General features: G+C 38.2%; 2 protein-coding genes across 4 annotated transcripts; both read right to left on the bottom strand.

Moving 5' to 3' along the window:
• Window positions 1-1,478: 1,478 nt before the first annotated feature.
• LOC129270516 (bromo and FHA domain-containing protein DDB_G0267958-like) lies at window positions 1,479-6,978 on the bottom strand. Its single transcript, XM_064106098.1, has 7 exons — window positions 6,856-6,978; window positions 5,931-6,155; window positions 5,126-5,338; window positions 3,930-4,059; window positions 2,902-3,063; window positions 2,219-2,491; window positions 1,479-1,858 (listed from the first exon to the last, which is right to left on the bottom strand). Exons 1-7 carry the CDS (start codon window positions 6,976-6,978, stop codon window positions 1,479-1,481), a joined length of 1,506 nt encoding a protein of 501 aa, XP_063962168.1.
• Window positions 6,979-7,716: 738 nt separating this feature from the next.
• LOC129269505 (uncharacterized) lies at window positions 7,717-20,258 on the bottom strand. Of its 3 annotated transcripts, XM_054907013.2 has the most exons (6): window positions 19,856-20,110; window positions 13,611-13,669; window positions 13,100-13,301; window positions 11,962-12,201; window positions 10,812-11,058; window positions 7,717-10,437 (listed from the first exon to the last, which is right to left on the bottom strand). In XM_054907013.2, exons 3-6 carry the CDS (start codon window positions 13,223-13,225, stop codon window positions 9,920-9,922), a joined length of 1,131 nt encoding a protein of 376 aa, XP_054762988.2. In that variant the 5' UTR covers window positions 13,226-13,301; window positions 13,611-13,669; window positions 19,856-20,110; the 3' UTR covers window positions 7,717-9,919. The 3 variants fall into 3 exon arrangements, with proteins under 3 accessions (XP_054762988.2, XP_063961941.1, XP_054762987.2); XM_064105871.1 differs by lacking the exon at window positions 13,611-13,669 and having other exon boundaries at window positions 19,856-20,258; XM_054907012.2 differs by lacking the exon at window positions 19,856-20,110 and having other exon boundaries at window positions 13,611-14,124.
• Window positions 20,259-21,426: the final 1,168 nt, after the last annotated feature.

Raw genomic sequence — 21,426 nt, 5'->3', positions numbered from 1 at the left:
TTATCCTCGATGAACTATTTCTCCTCCCATGCAGTTCCCGGTCTTCACCATTCCACCACCTTCGAGTTGTTCTTCTTCTCCTCCTCCTCCTCCCTCCTCTTCGACAACCTCCTGTTCATTGTCTTCGTCCCTTCCCTCCATCATGTATTCCCTCTTATAGTGCCAATAAGTTGAGATGCGATAAACCCGATGTTGCTGACGGCACATCGGTGATCTTGAGGCTCATTTTGTGATTACGATCGAAAGCCTCTCGATCGTGGGATAAAGTTGACGATAGTCACATCGACGTCCTCATCATTATTAATTTCCCTGTGGGCTATAATACGATAGAGTAGATGATGACTGCATGGATGCCTATCTGGAAGCCATCGTATGGAGACGTGCAATGAAGTTCTCCCCAATACTGCGTCCTCGCGAGTTGGTCTCTTCTTCCTCCTCCTCCTCCTCCTCTTCATAATCCTCCTCATCCAGTCGCCCTCCTCCTCTACCCACTTTTTGCGTTCTCGTTATCAGTGAGAGACGCTCGATGTAAGGCTTTTGATCACTGTTGACGACGCAACCAAAGTTGAATCTGTGTGGATATATTAAAAAAGGAAAGAATATTTCATTTCCTATAACCTAATTATTTGAGGGTAACTTTGCAATTTTTGTATTGACATGATGATGTTACGCTCAATTACAGAATCTTATATTCATCTACCAACCTGATATGACTACCAACCTGATATGAAATACTATATCCTCATCGTCAACCACGGTTTTGCCCTCATCGACGTCCAGTTTAGCTTTATCCTCATCATTCTATTCTTATACTCCTTTTTATGACTACGTCATGGGCGATCTTGATGATGATCTGGTGTACGCCACAGAGAACTGATAGAGAACTAGGACACCATTACTGGCTGAATGAAGACCCAGATATCACATGGATCACATACTACTACATCTTTTGACGAATGTCCATTTCAACATGTTAAACAATCGGTGATAAAGTGCCAATGGTGACGTCACTCCCTCGTCAGAGCAGCATGATTGAGGATGTGAGCAATGGCGCTTCTGTATTATGAAAAGAGTTGGTTCGAATATATTTTTTTCTAAATGAAAAAATAACTTTGAATTCTGCCGAACATTTTATTAACAGCATTATCTTTTTGAAGATTATATATAGTTTAACGAGCTAACATTGAAATTTTTCATATTAACGAAATTGAAATAATGTAATAATTATAACGATATCAGATAGGCCTATATAGCCTATGACGTAAAGTCAAATAAATTAGTGATTAGAATATTATCACTAATACTGCTTAAGATCTTTCCGTTCATAATTTTGCTTTTTGGATGATTCTTCTTTTCATTTTATGACGGCCTTTGAGAGTACGATTGTCTATTTAGCTGTTTCTCAAAAGTTACTTACCCTCGACGGTCGTCGGTGACCATAATTTTATCAACTATTCCTTCGGTTCGACATCTCCTTCTCAACCTTCTCCTCCTCCTCCTTCTTCTTCACAGCACCCAACAGCTATCCTCCTTATCCTCCTCCTTCTTATATGCCTCCTTCTCCTTCTCCATCTTCTTTCTCTCTCCAACATTCCGTCATTTTCTCTCCCATGTTCATCCCCGTTGTCGCTTTCCTCTTCTTCAGTGTCGTCATCGTCCTCCTCATCTTCACTGCCCTCCTCGTCATCTTTCTCTGTTTCCTCCGCCTCCACCTCCTGCTCCTCTTCCTCCTCCCTCTCCACCTCCCCATCCTCCCTAAACATGATATCCTGGACGAACCGGAGTCCGGTCTGGTAGACGCCATGGACTGCGTTGCGGACGTAAGCCAAGATGGAGCCAGGATATCGGTTTTGATGGCCTAATTTTTAAATGATGGGATTGTGAAAAACATTTTAATAGACTTGGAAAAAAATGGTTAGTTTTCTTTAAAAAAATAGTTTTAGTGTTATAAGATATTTCTGATCTTCCCCTTCATATGTGTATAATTTCATCTACTTCTCTCTCTCTCTCTCTCTCTCTCTCTCTCTCTCTCTCTCTCTCTCTCTCTCTTTCTTTCTTTCTTTCTTTCTTTTTCTTCTTCTTCTTCTCCTTCATCTTCTTCTTCTTCTCCTTCTCTCTCCTGCTTCTTCTCCGAGAACCCCCTCTTATTTCTTCTCATCCATTCTTGTTTAACGTCCTGCTATTTTTCTGCTTTTGAAAATGCACATCTTAAACAAACCTTGGGGAGTGCGATCTTCTGTTTCCCCATGCACGACCACGGCCGTTTCCTCTTCGACCGTCACGAGGTCGTGGATGAACTGGACACCGCGCTGGTAGATGACAGAGAACGATGAACGGATGAAGGCCCAGATTAGGAAGGTCACAAACACAGCCAGGATCTTCCCAATGAAGACATCAACCTCAAAAATTTGTGACGTCATACCATTGTCACTGGTGACGTCAAAATCCCCCTCTGAGCCAGATGGAGAGTAGATGCTATAGGTGTTCTCATCTTTTAAGAGGATGATTTTGATGCATAAAACTAAATCAATGTATATAAAACTAAACGAATCCTCTTTAAAAAAATTATGTTATCAATGTGATAATATTTATATTGGAGACAGTGCATTACAACTTGGTAATTTATTTTAACTTATTTTTTCTGAATCCCCGACCGAAGAATAGAAAACGTGAAAAAGAAGGGGGAAGTATTGAACAGTATCTTAAGAGAGTCATGGACATATCCAAAAATACTATACTGAATGGTGATCTTAGTTTAAAAAAAAATTTGGGGTTATTGAGACACCAAAAAATCTCAATTACTACATGACGCAATGTTCGAATGAATGCATAGGCCTATCATAATTTATTCTACTGTATATTCTTTAAAATATAATTAATGTAACTTTTATCTTAACTCACCCTCTTCATCCGTGATCGTTTCATCGATGACGTCAACATGATGATACTCCATGGCCATCAATGGTGTCCGGTCTGTCAGTGAGATGGTCTCATCATCACTCGACTCTGCGACGTCATCCTCGTTGTCGATCTCGGCTTCATTGTCAACAATGTACAAGTCGCCTGTTTCTCGTTAAAGAGAAATTGAGAAAAAAGTTAGAATAACTATCATAATTTTTTATTGAATGATAACATTTTCAGGGTTAAAATACCTTTTCTGAATATATATATCACATTCATGTGAGCTATATTTTTACATCTATATATTCCTATATTATTTTGTTTAGTTCCTGCAAATGCCGAACAGTTCTTCAACATTGATACTTATAGCTAAATCTATGCGGGAATTAATAGACGAATAGGAATTAGAAAAATATAGTTCTACTTCTCTGAGCTTATTCTCTCATATTTTGTTTTTCTTAAAGAGCCGTTTTCACGGGGAAGCGTAACGTATCGCGAAAGATGCAAAGTTGTAAATTTCAGAAATCCCCAATGGCTTTCATTAACTTTAATACTACGTGTTTATATTCTTTAACTAGAAATCAAACTATACATTTACATTTACGTTTAATTGTCAATTTTAATCCAACTGATGCGCTTTTTTTCCTTTGCCACTCATTTTTTATATCCGTTATTTTTTATATATTTTTTGTTGGTTGTATGTACGATTTTCAACAATTACTTGTAACTGTTATGATTTGTCTGATTACAAACATACTTTTAAAAGAATTATTAAAAATTTGTTTCGAATACTTGGGGTTAGAAAGCGTTATCGGTTACCATATGCCCTCAATACAAACATAAAAAAAAATAATAAAACCTGCCGATTTGAAAACGAACAATTGTCGACGATTCCGACCACGTATCCTGGAAAATTATGGAGCATACAATGCTAAAGTTGAATTCTCCATTATTTTAATTGATGACCCGTGAAAACCAAAACAGATTTTGTCGATCCTATTTTCTCTAAATCATTCGAATACACTTACATTCACTATCGTAATACACAAGACTAATGAGCGAGTCCGTGTTGACATCATCGTTGGATTCGATGTCGGCATCACCATCATCGTCGTTCCCTTGCTCGATGTCAGATACAACTGATTCGACATCGCTCTCCTTATCGTTGATTTATCGATCTATCGTGATAAAATAATTAAGAATGATTAAAATGATAAATGCATATTTAAATTATACAAACTTCTGCGTCATTTCCTACAACTAAATAAATATTGGCCCGTATTCTGAAGTCAAGTTTAACTTAGACCATGGTCTAACTCCAAAAGCCAATTAATTCTGCTTCTTACATTTACTATTTTGTTTCCCTTTGCTTTCATAATGAAGAAAATATTTCAGTTATCATTCTGAAACAGTTATACGTGATTTGAGTCTTATATGAGTTAATAAATAATAAGAGATCCCCCAATTGGCTTTCCATATTTAAACTACAACTTTAGACCAGGTGTCAGGGTCTAATCTAAACCCCGGAGTTCAGAATACGGGCCATCGAGTCTAGATTTATAACCCAGGCCTCTTTGACACTCTCCTCTCTTCTTTTTTTACTTTCCTCTCTTTCCTTCTCACCCCCCCCCCCCCTTCATTTGAACAAAATCTTTTTCACTACTTTAAAAAAAAATCCTATGGGGCGATGTCCCTCTGTAGCCCCCCCCCCCCCCTGACTTGAATACATCATTAGTGGTTGTATTTTCCACTTTATATCATTCTTTTCTATTCTTTTGTGCATTCATTTTCCAATAGATAATTTCATTTTTTTTCCTTCAAATATTTCTTAACACGAGAGCCTATCATGATACCTTTATCTTAGGCTAGTTTAATTAAGCATAACTATATTCTACGTATTATCCAAGAAAATTTTTGAAGAATTTTTTTTTCTTTTCTTAACAAAATATACAATTCTGCCTCTTCCAGTCACTGTCCCAAAAGAATACAAAAAGCAAGAGTACATTTTTAAGGATCGATATAAAGAATAAGGATAGATTAAAAGAAAAAGGTATTATATCCTCGAAGCAACATTTTTGTTCAACAACTTTGCAAAACGTGAACTTATTTTGAGGCAACTATGTGCACGCAACTCACGGTAGGCCAGGAAGCTTTTGGCTGACACCCTTACGTCACTAGGATTTTAGGACGTAGATGGTAGCTGGTCTTCAACCTCGCTGCTCACTGCTGGTGGCATCAAGAACTGGTGACAATCCTGACCAAGTACAGCAGGTGCAGACCAAGAATCATGAAGTGATCTTGGCTCAAGACTGGCGGCTGATCTGACCAAAGTGACCAATGACTGATGGCAGGAGTAGTTGCTGATCAGAGTGGCGTCATCGATGCCGTCACCACTGCTGATGCCATATGCCATTTGAGGCTGTGTCATCGGTTTTTGCTGCGTCAAAGTAAATCGACGGGTGAAATCTAAATTCGGGCCTACATTATACTAATTCACCCCAATCTACCTTCCATGCTTTGTTACAATCTTACAGAAACTACCTAATGTGTATTGCTCCCACATCGGCCGGATTAAGAGGTATCATAATTCTAATCTCACATCCAGAAACATGTGACACTTGCATTGTTTTAAGACCAAGAACGTCCTACCTGCTCCGAATCACAAGTTTACATATCACATTAAATCACCATCTTCATTTCCATTATCCCCCTCATAATCATCATCATCGTCATCTTCATCATCATCACATATTTTCGTCGAAGGTCATTACAATAATCATTCCATTCACCACCAACATAACCTCATCGGTGTCACGACATTTTCTCCTGCGATAATTGCTCCGGTCTTAACATCTCAGAAGGCATAGGATTAGAGTTAGGATTGAGTTTTTTGGTTCAGAATATTGTAAAGATTACGATTAGGGTTCATTTAGTTTTGGAGGTTGGGTTTTATGTTTCGCTGAATGTGTAGATATTCCATCCGAGCAATTGTCGCCGGAGCAAATGTCATGGAACCAATTCATCATCACCTCTGTCATAAATTCTTCTTTCTCTTCATCATCATCATCATCATCATCACCATCACCACCACCAACACCATCACCATGATCATAAATCACAACACCACCACAATCATCATCGTTATCATCATGAACATCACCATCACCATCAACATCATCATCACCATTAGTATCATCATAATCATCGTAGTGAAAACTATCAATACCACATCTATTATTACCATCACCTCTACACTGTAAAAAATATTGGGTAAAATTTATTACCACCACGAGGGTAATTATGTGTCCAAACTATTTGGGGTAGTATTTTGGGCAGCGGGAAGCATATTATTGTCCAGTAAGGTTAAAAAAATAAGCAACATTTACTTCATAATGGGCAGAAATTTCATCACACTGGATAAATAAAAATGCCCAAAAGAAATGCCCAATGTTGGTTGGACACACAATTACCATGAAACTTTTATCCAATATTTTTTTAGAGTGTACCATTATCACCGCAAATAGCGATAGCATTAATATCGTCCTCATCAACACAACCGCTATGATGATTATCGATCATTATCATCTGGTATGCAAAAATACTTCCCTCAATCCCTGCAAAGAATATCATACTAATTATGCAATGATGTTAGAATTCCTGATTTCATTTGCCAATCAAGAATTAAAGTATCGGGGATTTCTGGTGGGTTAATATTAATCTAACGTTATGACTAAAGAAACCGCCTTCGGCATTACTTTCGTCCATTTTGAAATATGAATAGATTTAAATTCCTTTTTACAATCAGACCATTCGTGAATTTGGTATTTTTCCTCCCCGTGTACTACCTCTTAAGTCGTTAGAAATTAATTGTTAACTCCCTTTGTTAATTAGGATTTGTATTTTTTTCACAGATCATAAAGCCAGAACAACTAAAGAAATTATGGATATCTTTACCCTCTTGCCCTTGCTGAAGGATTTCCTGATTCCTGCAAAGCAGCAGGTCTTTCTTGTCTCAGAAGAATGATCGAAATCATCTTCGTCAACTGCGGTTCGGGTTCTGGATTTAGCAGAGCCCATACTGATAATATTGCCAAAAGAATTCCGAAAGAGAAATTGCGAGAATCGCTCGAAAGCTCCCGAAATTGCAGATGCGCAAAAGATAATGAAGCATAGATTGCTAATCCATAGCATATATATCTAGTGTTAATGGTAACCAGAGCAGCGCGCATGCGCACTACTTATACTTTGCGTCTACGTCAACAATAAGAGTGCGCACGCAACCAAAACTTTATGAAATGAACAGGTGCCAGCAAGTAGCGCGTAGCGCGATAGATCTAGCATATATATATTCTCTATTTTGAAAATAAAAATCAAATAAAAAAGGGTGAAAGTGAAACTTTGTTAAGTTCTAAAAATTCAAAGAGAATGAAGCATTGTGCATCGTACTTTTTTTTTATGATAAGCAAGATAATATATAAATGATGTTCTTCTGGATGACGAAAAATGGATGTGAGCAAAACCACGTTTTGGCAGTTTAAATATACCATATCAGGGCGGTTCACGGCGGTTGGGATGTGGCAACCACCCGTAAGATTCTTGAATAAGTAGGGAAGGGGAATGCATAACGGGTAGAGGTCTTAATTATTCAACTGATAGAAAATAGTGTCACCTTTAGGTCGTTTTTACCCCTCCCCCATTAAAAACAAAATATAAATTTCATTCCGACATACATCCACTTGAAATGACTGTATACAAAGCTTGTTAATTTGACACCACCAATCACAAAGATTTTCGACATATTTGAAGGACAAAAAATAATTGTTCCATAGAAAATTCACTTTATTGGATTCAAACCAACGAATAAATCAAAGGTATGAAGTTTCCTTTATTCATTTATATTTATTAAAACAATAAAAATCCTTATTGGCACTGTTACGCATATATATTAAATTTTTCAATCAACTTTCATTTTATCATAATTACATGCAATATTATAATTTCACGAACATTATGTAAAAAAAATCCTGTTTTTGACCGTCTTTTGCGAAAGTTTTCCAAAAGATATGTTACTTTTCTTTTTTTGTCAATAGAGGTTTCCTTATCATCACTTGATATATATATTTGTATACATCATATAACTAGATAAATCTATGTCTTCACATTATTTTACCCCCAAAGTACCCTAAAATTAAAGTCCACCTTGCGATCCTGGTCTCCGTAGCACAAAGGTTTGCAGTCAATCGCTAAACACCAACGGCCAATCAAGATCATCGTTGTATGCGCACTCTGTTTAAAATATTGATAGGGAACCAATCAGTGCGGTTCTTTCATAATTGGAATTCATCGCAAACCTTTTGTTACGGAGCCCTGAATGCCATGTTATGTTTATGACTTCATATATTAATTCTGTTATCTGACTTGCTGGAAGTTTATATCCACACGAGACCCGGCTTGGTCATATCCACTTGTTAAAGTTCAATGCCAAAGGGAATCTTATGCGACGTCTTGTCTTTGACTGGTCTGCGACTCAATAACTTAATAAGTCACATGTAGTGCATTACCTCCTCCCCTTCCTCAATAGTCGTCGTTCAATCGCCGATTAGTCGCCGATTAGTCGCTCACCCGCCGCGCCGTATGTTAATGTATGAAGCAAGCTCACATGCTTATTCGGTATTATATAATTATTCATGGATGTAACTCTTAAATGGTTGGTCAAAATCTAAGGTTGGTTATGATAATCATAATCAACTGTTGGCTGTCAATATCTAACTTCGTTTATATGAAACCTGTTAAACCAACGATCGGTAATATATTTTTCCAGAGTGCACGCTTGAGTCATTAGGATTGATTTATGATATCTAAGACACTTTTGAGTTATCCAGTGAAAACAATTAAAGCTTTCGACAGATTTCAAAATGATCAAAAATGTGACAATTGATTTTCTGAAAATGTAGGACTAAAATACAAAACCACATGCCTGTATAACTGTTACGGAAAGTTAAATAAATAGATGTTATATAAATGGATGCTTGCAACAATACATCAATGAAGCTTTACAAGAAATTGAAATCTTTTCTTCCGAAGTGACAGCCTCTTCGTATAAGGTGTTTGCAACATTTTTTTTTTCTTCTTCTTTCATAGAAAGATTTTATTCAAAATCAAACACGAAATCAATTCAATTTACAGAAAAATCATGAAGCGAACATGAAGGTGTTTGCAACATACAAGAATGCATTTTTTTCTTAGAATCATAGCACTAACAGCTACATTCGTAGAAAGAGAGTTAAGCTTACTATCCATACCAGTGAGGCTAAACCAAGAAGACCGCCGAAAATTACCATGATAACACATAGGCCTATAATATTACACTTAATAATAATGAAGTTGTTAATTTTTGGCCAAAACACCAAGTTCTCTCGATTCACTTGTACCGTATATTTATTGGAAGCATCGTACGCGCTCGCCTCCCGTAGAAGCTTGATTCTGATGTCTCTTTATTATTCGATCGTGATACAGATTGCTTCAATATCATGAATATAGTGCCGAGAGAAAAGCATCCGTCTGCTTCGTGTTGCGACACATACTGCAGTCAAATAAATTGATATGAAAAACTTGAGTTGATCTAAAAAGGTTTCCGACGGCTATCATCGGTCCACTCACGTCCTTATTTATCCATGTTCCTTCAATCAGGATTTAGGTCGAACCATAGATCGAATATCCAGTTAGTTTCCCATGAGTTACCTCAGATCCATTTTAATACACTATTCCCTACACTTACATTCCACTTTGTCTTCTATAGTCTCAAAAGGGACTCAAATCGCATTTCGACTATTCCCCAGACTGTTCCATATTCTTCAGTATAATGCGTCCTCACCTAGTTCACATGAGAAACACTGCGATCGATAAGGCTATCACCTATTCATCATACAAATCCAATATTGCTTCATAGAAATATAACAAAGCGCAGATCAAATATGTGTTTTTGCGACTTAAAGAACGCGTCCGTATTTTGTTCACATCAGAAGCATTTTCGATGGACAATCCCGGCACCACTTTCATTGTATTCTTCTTTCGTAATCCACATATTGCAAAAAGTACTTAAAGAGGACAAGACCGAACCACCCATCCAGACAGAGTTCTTTCGATCCTCAGTCTCAATGATATTAACAGGGACATCAGTAGGTGCTAGTCGCTGCATCTCCTTCCCCAGTCGCGTTCCCATGCCTTCAAACATGGTGTTGCCGCCAGAGAGGACGATATTTCCGTATAATAATCTTCTGATATCGATATCACAAGCGGCGACGCTACCGTAGAGGTAGTGCTGGACGCCAACGTTCTCCATGCCGACAAGGGTAGGTCGGAATAAAGCCTCCGGACATCGGAATCTCTCGTTGCCGATGGTGACGATCTCACCGTCAGGGAGTTCATAGTGCGCCTCCTGGGATGCGTCACGCTGTGCTCGCTCCATCTCGCTGTCGAAGTCGCCGGCGACGTAGCACAGGTGCTCCTTCACCTCACGGACGATCTCCAGTTCGGCTAAGAGGGAGAGAAGGGAGAGAGAGGCAGAGAGGGAGAAATGAATTTTTCATCTACACTTACTGATAGACTGTCATGAATCGGTGAAACCCTGCGGATTTTCAAATGTGATCCACAGTCATTGAAACAAAACAGTGTACTTTCAATCAAAACAAGTACTTATAAAACGGCACATATCAGGAAAATCGGCTACAATTTGGAATTAGCTAAGTAGGTATACAAATGATGACAATAATTTATATGGGTGTAACTTGCATTTCTATGAGTAAGACTAATATTTATACCACATAAAAAGTAAACGTTAGTTGTTAATTTTCTTTAAGGTACTTATATAGCGAAATTTCCACTCATGTTGTCGGTTTCAGCCTCTTTACCTGAAGTGTTTAAAAAGTAGCCCCTCTCTGTGAGTATCGTGGCGAGGTACTTGGACAGATCCCTTCCGGCCAGTTCGAACCTCCCTACAGCATGCGGCATACAGTAACCTTCGTATACAGGTACGGTGTGGGTGACACCATCCCCCGAGTCAAAGACAACACCAGTGGTCCTTCCTGACGCGTAGAGGGACAGGACAGCTTGGATGCTGACGTAGAAAGCCGGAACATTGAACTTCTCGAACAACGTCTGAAGGGTGACGAAATGGTGACGAAATAAAGAATATAATTACAGAGAGATTTAAAGGATTGAATTCGAAACACTTAATATATATCTATTCTACGTTTTCGTAAAAAAAACACAACACCGGTGGGATGACGTTGCTTCATGAGATCAATAGGGAGGCGAAAGTGGGGAGCATGAAATTGTATATCAGGGAAAAATAATCCTTTATGCTCCACGAATAATTGTTCTCTGTCATCCCTGAGACAGAGGCAAGATGGTATGGGACACAAGTACAAGCACTAAAAGGGGTGGGAACATTGGATTTGTGAAAAACGCAAGAAGGTGACGAAACACACAAAATAACTAAAACGGATCTAGTGATTTTTTTTTCAATTGGATTCGATAAACTTTTCGAAATTTTGCCAAAACATGGTCCAAACCGATTTTCTGTATAGGGGTAAATCCTAGAGAGGAGCGAAGGAAGGAAGTGGGAAGACGGTGAAATTAAAAAATTTGATACTTGATAAGACTACTTAGTACACAACAGCACGTTCAGTCAGTCATCGTCACCCCTGATGCACAAAGAATTAGGAAAGCTTGGATACCGTCACAGAAGGTGAAAACATTTAACTTCACCTCTCGGATATGATATAGGTCGTACATGTAGGGACTAAATAATTGGGGTGACGAAAAGGGAGAAAATTCTATTCAAATTGTAAGAACCATTGATGTCGGACTATTTTCCTAACCAAGGAAGGGCCTTCTAACCCTTTTTTAAGTCTAAACTGTTAAGCTGCACTTATGGCAAGGAGAGGAACGAATCTCATTGCTTCTGGCAAATCTCGGAATCCCAATAGAAATGGTTACTAAGAACTCGTCTTCATCAAATTACTATTCGCGTTCGGAATGACCTCTGACCTAGCTCACCTGCAACATGATCTCCCTGTTGGTTTTGGGGTTAAGCGGTGCCTCTGTCATCAGGACCGGGTGATCCTCAGGTACTGCCCTGAGGTCACTGTAAAACATGTGGGACCAGATCTTCTCCATATCGTCCCAGTGGATGATGACACCGTGTTCGATCGGGTAGCGGAGCGTGAGGATGCCGCGCATGTTCTGGGCGGCGCTGCCGATGTACGACGACTTCAGCTGCGTCCCTGTCATAACATTCTGTATGGAGGAAAGGGTAATATAATTTGAATGGGCAAATCTGAAAGAAGGGTAAATTCCAACCCCCTGTCGAGTCCCATAAAAAATATATATATATATGAAGAGCCTGATGCTATTCTCATTAAAAATCATTAAATATCATTTTGTCCTCATATTGAATACACTGGCGACATCCCATATCCATGCAGAAATACACATTCATATTCATACATGACTTTGCCACTATTTGCCTTTATCACAGGCCCTCACAGGGAACATTCGAAAGGGCAGCAACGTGCAGAATATTGCCATTAAATTATGATATGTGTGCCCATGATCAGTGGAAATCTGAAGTTCGTTGAGAGCTCCTCATATTACGACAGTACATGTTTTATCTTTGCAAATTTATTTCCATTTATTTTGTTAGTCTGTAATTCAGGGCCCTGTCTTACAAGAGTGAAGAGTTACGATTGATCCAATCAATCGTAACTCTATGGAAATCTATCGGTGTCATAATTTTTTTCTACATAAGTTTTTCAAAATGTCCTTTGTAAACAAAGGTGAACACACCAAATTCTCAAGAAAACTATGAATTTATTTAATGTACGTCATATCTAGAAAATATTTTGAACAATTATGTGTTTTAGATTTTGACGTTGCTAGCCGTCTATAGTTGTGATTGATCGGATCAATCGCAACTCTTTGTAAGATGGGCCCCTGGTCTCCTTTTTCGCATCACTTCTCAGTCACAATGACGAAAGGGGAATGGGAAGACCCGGTGGGAAGACCCTTATGCCTTCTCCAAAATGCTCCCCGCGTCCAAAGTATAAATTGATCAAAATGATAGTAAGAAAATAAGGCCTAACGACCTCGGTGAGATTTATTATTTGTTTGAAATAGTAGAAAATTGAATATTTACGTTATGTCGTGGTCTTCCTACAATGGATGGGAAGGTTGATCGTGGTTCATTATCCCCGGCGAACCCTGCCTTACATATCCCAGAACCGTTGTCGATGACGATTGCTTCTACCTCTCCGAGATCCATGACTACGTCCTTGGAGTGGCTGATGTGGACTTTGATCTATTCTGCATCAGTTGGTGATGGTGAGAACAGTGGGGCTCTGGAACAAAAGGAGGAATGAAACATAATCGAACGTTACTCCCTTTTTTAAATTATATCTTATACATGTTATATATCATTCCAATGTGGCTTTACCGGTTTTAAACCTTTATCAAGACCGGCTTTAACGTACTATTTGTTCGGTGTGTTTAAGGATATTATCATGACTATGTAAATAGACAGGGTTATAGTGATACTATCATCGGATCATATCGTTACACACACAGAATACACGTTCGTCCTTATCTAGTTCAACTGGCAATATTGACACACACACAAAAAAAGAAACCAGAGGAATGTATCGACTTACCTTTAACAAGCAAATTCTCACATGTATCACACAAGAACAATATTGCGAGTTGAAGTCGACTGTGTTGGATAAGAGATTAGAAAAGTCGATTTTGTTCTGACATAAATACACACTTTACTTCATTGGCAGGTAACGTTCACATATTATGATACATTGCAGCTTAATTACATGGTCCTTCACATCTTGACTGGAGTACTACATATGTTTGCATCCAAAAATCTGTCAAACTTTTCAGCCAGTACGTTTTAGTCTAGACTCAGAACGGTATAGAAGAGACCTTGGATTGTATGATCAACAATATCACAACTGTAAAAACTCACTCAACTATATCCATGAGTTGAGGTGTGCCAATTGTCACTTTACGAGCTCTTCACGCCAAAAGCATTATTATGACTCTTCTTTTGTCGTAGTACAGCATTCGACTGAAAGGTCCCTCTCTGAAGAAAATCGAACAATATCGACACACCCCGCTATCCCCAAGCATGTGCTTGAAGCGCACCCCGCTCGCTCAAGTAATGCTTTTAAATAAAGTGTTTAGAGATTGTTAGATACGTTTGACGGGTTCTAATGTAAATATCCAGTGTTCAGAGTACAAAAATGGTTCCAGACTTTATAGAAATGCATGATTACATTTCAAAACATACCCAAAACACGCAAACCTCTATCTCCAACTTCTAAATAATGGATCACATAAAGCTTATAAGTATTGTCCTTTTCAGACGAGGGTCAATTTTTTTCTTCCTCTGGACATGCTGGCGGAATCATGAAACAAAATAATGTAGGCTATATTTATAAAATGATTGATGAACAAATTAAGGTATGTGAATTGGGATTGTACAACACTTGACATTTGGATAGGTAGGCCTATATTGCCAGAGGGAATAGCCAAATGTAGTTTCAAAGATTATGGCAACGCCCTCATTTTGTAGCACTTGAGTATAAGATGTTCGTAACCATATACGGGCTAACAAGGATAAGGTCATCACCTATACCAAAGTTTTCCCGAATAAAGAATTGGGCCTATAACACCGAGCGGGCCTTCTCCTCAGACTGAAAAAAATTATATAGCATGAAAGAAGTTGATCGTTTTTTTTTTTAATATGACGAATAAGCACCAAAGAAAAAGTTTAATTTTCTTTTGTTCTCTTGGCACCTTTTGGGTGACGATGTCTCTCTGAAATCTATTTCCAAGTTTATTAAAATGACAATATGCAGCCAGCAAACTTGATTCTAAATAATTATATGTCACTATAAAATTCAAAAGGATCAATGAGAGGCCACATTTTCAAGTTCTCGATCTCAACTTTCCTCATGGTAAAGAATCAACCTAAATCACGCTAAATCCAACCACTGCATGGTCATTATCTTGTTAAAATATAGAGTGTTCAAAGTGTTAATAAAGATTGTTTTTAGAGTGTGTTCAGTACTGAATAGAAAAAGATATATCTTTTAACTAATATTTGGCATCTTTTTAGGATTTGTTATGACTTTATATCACATACACCGTGGTATTGTGAATATTTAAAAAGATACTCAAATGAAGAACAAATTAAGTAGATAAAAGTCGGACAAATTATGTATTCTCATTTTCCCTTATTTTTTGTTTCTTCTCTTATATTTTAATCCTGCCCTACTTAAAAATATATATTTCTCACCCCCTATCATTCTACTATAGACAGGCACACCCTACAGATAATCGACTCTTCGTTGTAAATCCGAACTATTTATGGACTTTTCATGGAGGCATTGATTTCAAAAGCAATGATCTTTCGGCGTTAGTTTACTTTTAAGATTTGTTTCGGCGTGTTTAATTTTTACACAACACACTTAAGATAATCATCATACTATTCAGAGTTATTGATATACAACTTGCACAAGCTGATGCCTCACATCTACTAGCTGAAATTATGCAGTCCCTGGGAAATTTGAGTACAATTGATGCGACCCCACCTCCCCTATATAACTTTCAAGAATTGTCTGGAAATGATAACTGCAGTATTTTTCTTCGCCTTTAGAGCAAGAGAAAACGGCAGAGTGAACATTAAAAAAGCCAAGGCGGTATAATAAAACGAGTTTTGAAAGATTTGACGTAACATGATCTTTGCACAGACTATAAACAATCAGAAACTTAACGAAACTATTCACTGTATTATTTGATTTCGTTATATTCACAATCAATTATCCCAAGATCTACTTCTTCTCATTTACATTACCGTTACCAAACGACATTTTCATTTTCACCTTGCGTATACGTGTAGATGGACATACATTTTCTTTAAACTCAATATTTCTGCCATGAATTTGAAATTGAATTGGGCCTCCCCTAAATTTCCGTTGAAATTTACCCGCCAAACGTTTACAGTAAAGTGGAACAGTGATAATTGGTATTTGCATTGATAAGAAATGTTTACTAATGAAGATAACGCTTTGTGCTACCGTCGTCATGCAATATAAATGTGTTTACTTTTTGGGATGGACTTTGCCCAAATGACACATATTTCAGTTATTTGAAATAACTCTAATTGCTGTATACTTTCCAACAACTATGCTTTTGTATATGAACATTACCATTGACCTTTTTTAAAGTAAGCCCCCTTGGCCCATGGTTCATTTGAAGAAAAAATAATAACAAAACCCTTGGTCGTTACATGTATGTCGATCAAGCACATATACCTAATACTTTGAGGAAGGAATCTGTGTAAAAACATCCAATGACATGAAGCCTCTCCATAATAAAACAAAAACAAAAGAACTTACCGCCCAAAACTGTCACGGCTATCCTTCATAAACCCACTCTAGATGCATGCAGCTGGCATTTGGGTAAATAAGATACTTAATACAACAATTCTCAATATCAATGTTTACTCTAACGAAATACGGTGGTTTAAGAAAAAAATGTAGATAATATGGATTAGAATTTAAGTCGGTTTTATCATGGTTAACTTCACTCTAAAAAAATATTGGGTAAAAATGCTCCATGAGGGTAATTATGTGTCCAATCAACACTGGGCATTTCTTTTGGGCATTTTAATTGATCCAGTGTGATGAAAATTTTGCCCATTCTAAAGTAATTGCTGCTTATTTTTTAACCTTACTGGACAATATGCTTCTCGCATTGGGTAAAATACTGTCCCAAGTTGGTTGGACACGTATTTACCCTCGTGGCTCGTGCTGGTTAAAATGTTACCCAAAATATTTTTGCCCACAAATCACATTACATTATCACACATCCCTGCCCTTATATTGTAGCACACCACGGATCCATTGACAGCTGATTCCTCGTCTTGGGGGATGCAACCCCCCCCCCTCCTCAGCCCATATTCCCGCTTTCTCTCTTTTCCTCTTTAAATACAATTTTGCCCTCGTCGTTCAAAGTGAATGAAATATCTATACTGAATCGTTATAGTGTTTTATTGTAAATTACTGCGATGTGGTCAACATGGTCAAAGGGATGTCAACTGCAACAAACAAGAAGGTGCAAACCCATGGCCCTGGGAAGCAGGGGTGCTGGGGTGAAGCACCCCAAAAATTTCCTTGGGGGTGTTGTGTGTATTATTATCCATAGGCATCACCCCCAGGTATTCTGGAAGATGTGTAAAAATTGAAAATGTAACCAAAATGACCTCTATGTTTTAGTGAAAACCCCTTTTTCTTTTCAAATTTACATCAGTACCCAAGTTAAACAAAATTGTTCAAACTCCGCACTAAATGCCATTATTCGGCATGGCACCCTCCCCGTTCACTCAGATAGACATAATTATAATTTATGTGTGGTAAATGTGTGGTAAATTTGGGTTAAATTAACTTAAAATGCCAGAGCAACATTTTTTCAGCCATCTTAAGTCGACATCCAGATATGGAGCGTATATTTAAAGAATACACATTTTTGCAAAAGGCCCATTATTCTTCTGCTTAATTGGCCTTCAATTAAAAAAAAATGGATTTGGGTCTCAACAGATCATAAGTGAGTAAGCTTTGAAGCATCTATTATCCACCCACTTATTAACAAAATGAAAGTGGCTTATACAATATTTACAGCAAAGGTGCACATTATATTTGCCTACATGATCATGCTCAAACAGTCGTGAGACAGTTGTGGGTGTGGCTAAATAAAAACTCTGATTGGCTTCATACTGATCGTCTACAGTGCGCGGGCGAATCTAGACTCTCTTTCATATTTTCACTCCTATTATTCATAATCTTCTTTCTTCTCCGATCATTTTTTTAACAATATCAAATTGAAAAGGCATTATTTCTGTATTGCATTATGTCTGTCTAAATCCCAGTCTTGGTGCAGTTCAGATCTTCATAATTTTCAATCAGTTCAGATTTTCATTTTTTGTTACTATTCGTCAATATTGAGGCAAAGACATAGTAAGAAATGAACAAAACTTTTTCTAACTTAAGCCCCTTTCACAATTGACGTACGACCATTTGCGACCTTTTGGTCGTGCGACAGGCTGCAACAGGCATCAATCGCTAGTCATCTCATACGATCGCACAGAGGCTTTCACAGTTGCAACAGCTGTCGTACAACAAAAACAACCAGTAAACCCCGTTGCACGAGTAAGTCGCATATGCTCTTATTGTGCTCGTGCGATCACATGCGAGTGTTGCACGAGGGATTGCGAGTGGAACGGTCGCATACATGCGAATGAAACGGTAGTGCAATGTTGTAAGCCGTTGCGATCGGTCTTGCAACAGTCTTATGGCCCATATTATTATCGCAACCAGTCGCAAGACAGGTCTCTGTACATGTAGGTCGCTTGCACATGTGCAAGTGTTGTACGACCTCCAGTCAAGTAAATGCGACTACTTAGTTGTGCCACCTCTCGCACCAAGTCGTACAACGTTGAACAACACTCGCACGATGATCGCCCGAGCGATGGTACGACCCCGGGACGGCCTGATGCGAGTGAATCGATCGTATTTGATCGCGTTCGGATTTTGAACATGTTCAAAGTTCAGATATGACCAGTCACGACCACCTCGAGTTCGTGCGACCGTCTACAACGACTGCGAGTGCTCGCAAGACACCAAGAGATCGATCGTGCAACAACAAGAAAAAACTGTTGCAGGCGGTCGTAAACTGGTCGGACGTCAATTGTGAAAGGGGCTGAACGGTCGCATACAAGCAAATGCAACGGTAGTGGAATGTTGTAAGCCGCAATTTCGATCGATCTTGCAACAGTCTTATATTATCGCACCCAGTCGCAAGACTGGTATCTGTAGGTCTCCAGCACATGTGCAAGTGTTGTACGACCTCCAGTCGACTAAATGCGACTATACTTAGTTGTGCCATCTCTCGTACCAAGTCGTACAACGTTGAACAACACTAACACGATGGTCGCCCGACCGATGGTACGACCTGTTGCGAGTGAATCAATCGTATTTGATCGCGTTTGGATTTTGAACATGTTCAAAGTTCAGATGCGACCAGTCACGATCACCTCCGACCACCTCGAGTTTGTGCGATCGTCTACAACGACTGCGAGTGCTCGCAAGACACCAAGGGATCGATCGTGCAACAACAAGAAAAAATTGTTGCAGGTGGTCGTAAACAGGTCGTACGTCAATTGTGAAAGGGGCTTTACGAATACAGTGCACAATTATCTCCTAATCATGAAATAGGCCATCAATAGAACGATATGTGTCGGATGACATAAAGTACTTGAGTGCTTGATGTTTGCATGTGATACTACGTATTGAGCACCCTGTAATCACTCCTGTAAATATTAACAGCATGACCTGTGAGTTTTCTTGAGGGGGGGGGGGGGTGGAAAGAGAACATGAGATTTTCTGGAGTCTAAATATTTTATCTGAGTTTGTAGAAGATGAGCCCCTATTTCTTTTTTTTTCGAGGGAGGGTGGTGAAAAACCCTCCTTTATTCCTTGCTTGAAAAAATAAATAAAGAAATATTCGATAAGAGGGGTCAGTTTAATAAAGAGTGGAGAGGTATACATCTTTTAAAGCAAAACCCTCGATGAATAATATAATATTCTATCCCAAATCATTGATAACTATATGTGTCAAGGTGTGGTAGGTTTGCAAATGAAATGAAACGAGTTTCATGGCTATAGGCCTCAAACTGAATGATAATCGTTTAGTTTGGTATGATTGTCTTCTCATTCACATGTCATTTCGAATTTAACTTGAAGCAGCTGCACACATATAAAGTTTTATTTTGTTTGAAGTTGTTATATTGATCAACTTTATTCACCATCTGAAAACGAATATTACTCACCTATGATCTAGCTTGCACAAAATTAAACCTTCACAGGTTTGGTTTCACAGGTCGGACCCCAACATCAAAGTTTCGATGCAAAGTACATGCATCGTCTTGATGGTACTATCAACTTAGAATTCACGAAAACGAAATAAAAATGTTGATTTTTTTTTCTTCGAGGCAGGCCCTTTGTAGAATTCAGATTAACCGAAAGAATGAATAAATCTAGGAGAATAGACCACCTTTAGCACCGGCTTCAGCCTTCCTTGGTCTGAGGGTTTTTCTCAGTTCATAAAAGGAGTGGTTTATTCCCGGGTTTATTCTGAAGAGATAAATCAACAAGCAAACATCGATTGTGTATCCCCATTTCAAAGGCAGGATTTGATTCAGTTTCGTACATTGATTCAAACTTGTCATCTGTTCAGGATTTTAAGGGGCGGTGAACGGAGACACTACAATTCGCTGTAAATCGGTCATTCCAGCACAAAATGAAACCGGGCTTCCTTTCTTCCCATTCTTTTTTTTGCAAGGATTTCAAAAATCATTAGATTCTAATCTGGATAAGTCGTAGATGGGTGTGAATATATGGTAAGAACTTTCCGAAAGTGAAATCTATAACCCCCCCTTTTCTCCATCAAGTCTTCCCCCTACTCTTGCTGCATACCCTCATTTGCCCCGTTCTCCCATTCACACTATTTATGATATTACACAATTTATGACAGAATTAAGGATTCGTTTAAATGGGACAACACATTTCAACGCAATTTCTCGCGCATTTAGTCAATGAAGCTTTAATAAAAACCCCATGTACATGTACACGTAGAAGATTGGGTAATTAGTTATTAAAGGACAAGTCCACCCCAACAGAAAGTTGATTTGAATAAAAAGTGAAAAATCAAACAAGCATAACACTGAAAATGTCATCAAAATCGGATGTAAAATAAGAAAGTCATGACATTTTGGTGTATTTTGCTAGTTTGATTTTTCTCTATTTATTCAAATCAACATTTTTGTGGGGTGGACTTGACCTTTAAGAAATTGGGAGTAAAATCAACAAAATCCCTGATAAAGAGTCTCAAAGCCCAATTTTAATGAACAATAGTAACTGTTTAGCCTTTACGATTGCTTTAAAATATTGTAGCATCCAAAAGGGGAAAAAAATACTTGAGGAAGCAAAGCCGAGATCCAGAACATTGTACTATTTTAAACCATAAAAGAGGCAAATTTCTGGTGCATTTGTATTATTGATATTCTGATTTTTTTAAATTCCCATCTTTTCGTTTTATTTGTGCTTGTTAGAGTTCTTAAAATTATACCTTTTTGTATGCATGATCGGGATCCAGAGTTTGTAGCATTATTAAAAGTTACACATTAATTTGAAAGATATGTATACCCCTAGGGCAGTAACTTAATGGAACATAGAAAACGCAAGAGAAAAAGAAAAGGGGGAAAATTGATAAACATCATGAAATCTTTTTGGTGGGGCTTGACAGAATTATCACTATCCATTGGTCAATCCTGGAAATGTCTAAGTTCATTTCACTCTCTCCCACCCCCATCTCTTTCCCTTTCCTACTCCGTCTCTCCAC

The sequence above is a fragment of the Lytechinus pictus genome, chromosome 10 (genome assembly GCF_037042905.1).
Source record: "Lytechinus pictus isolate F3 Inbred chromosome 10, Lp3.0, whole genome shotgun sequence".
In the NCBI taxonomy this organism is placed as follows: Eukaryota; Metazoa; Echinodermata; class Echinoidea; order Temnopleuroida; family Toxopneustidae; genus Lytechinus; species Lytechinus pictus.
This window is presented reverse-complemented; position numbering and strand designations above follow the sequence as displayed.

Bases quoted from the DNA above. Each gene is read 5' to 3' on its own strand.
- LOC129270516 (XM_064106098.1), bottom strand. From the start codon at position 6,978: ATGGGCTCTGCTAAATCCAGAACCCGAACCGCAGTTGACGAAGATGAT. The intron at 3,064-3,929 runs GTAAGTGTATTC...AACGAGAAACAG, and splicing joins TGTGTATTACGATAGTGAAT to GCGACTTGTACATTGTTGAC. The intron at 2,492-2,901 runs GTGAGTTAAGAT...TCCTCTTAAAAG, and splicing joins AACGATCACGGATGAAGAGG to ATGAGAACACCTATAGCATC.
- LOC129269505 (XM_064105871.1), bottom strand. From the start codon at position 13,225: ATGGATCTCGGAGAGGTAGAAGCAATCGTCATCGACAACGGTTCTGGG. The intron at 12,202-13,099 runs GTAAATATTCAA...TCCTCCATACAG, and splicing joins TAGGAAGACCACGACATAAC to AATGTTATGACAGGGACGCA. The intron at 11,059-11,961 runs GTGAGCTAGGTC...GTCACCCTTCAG, and splicing joins ACAGGGAGATCATGTTGCAG to ACGTTGTTCGAGAAGTTCAA.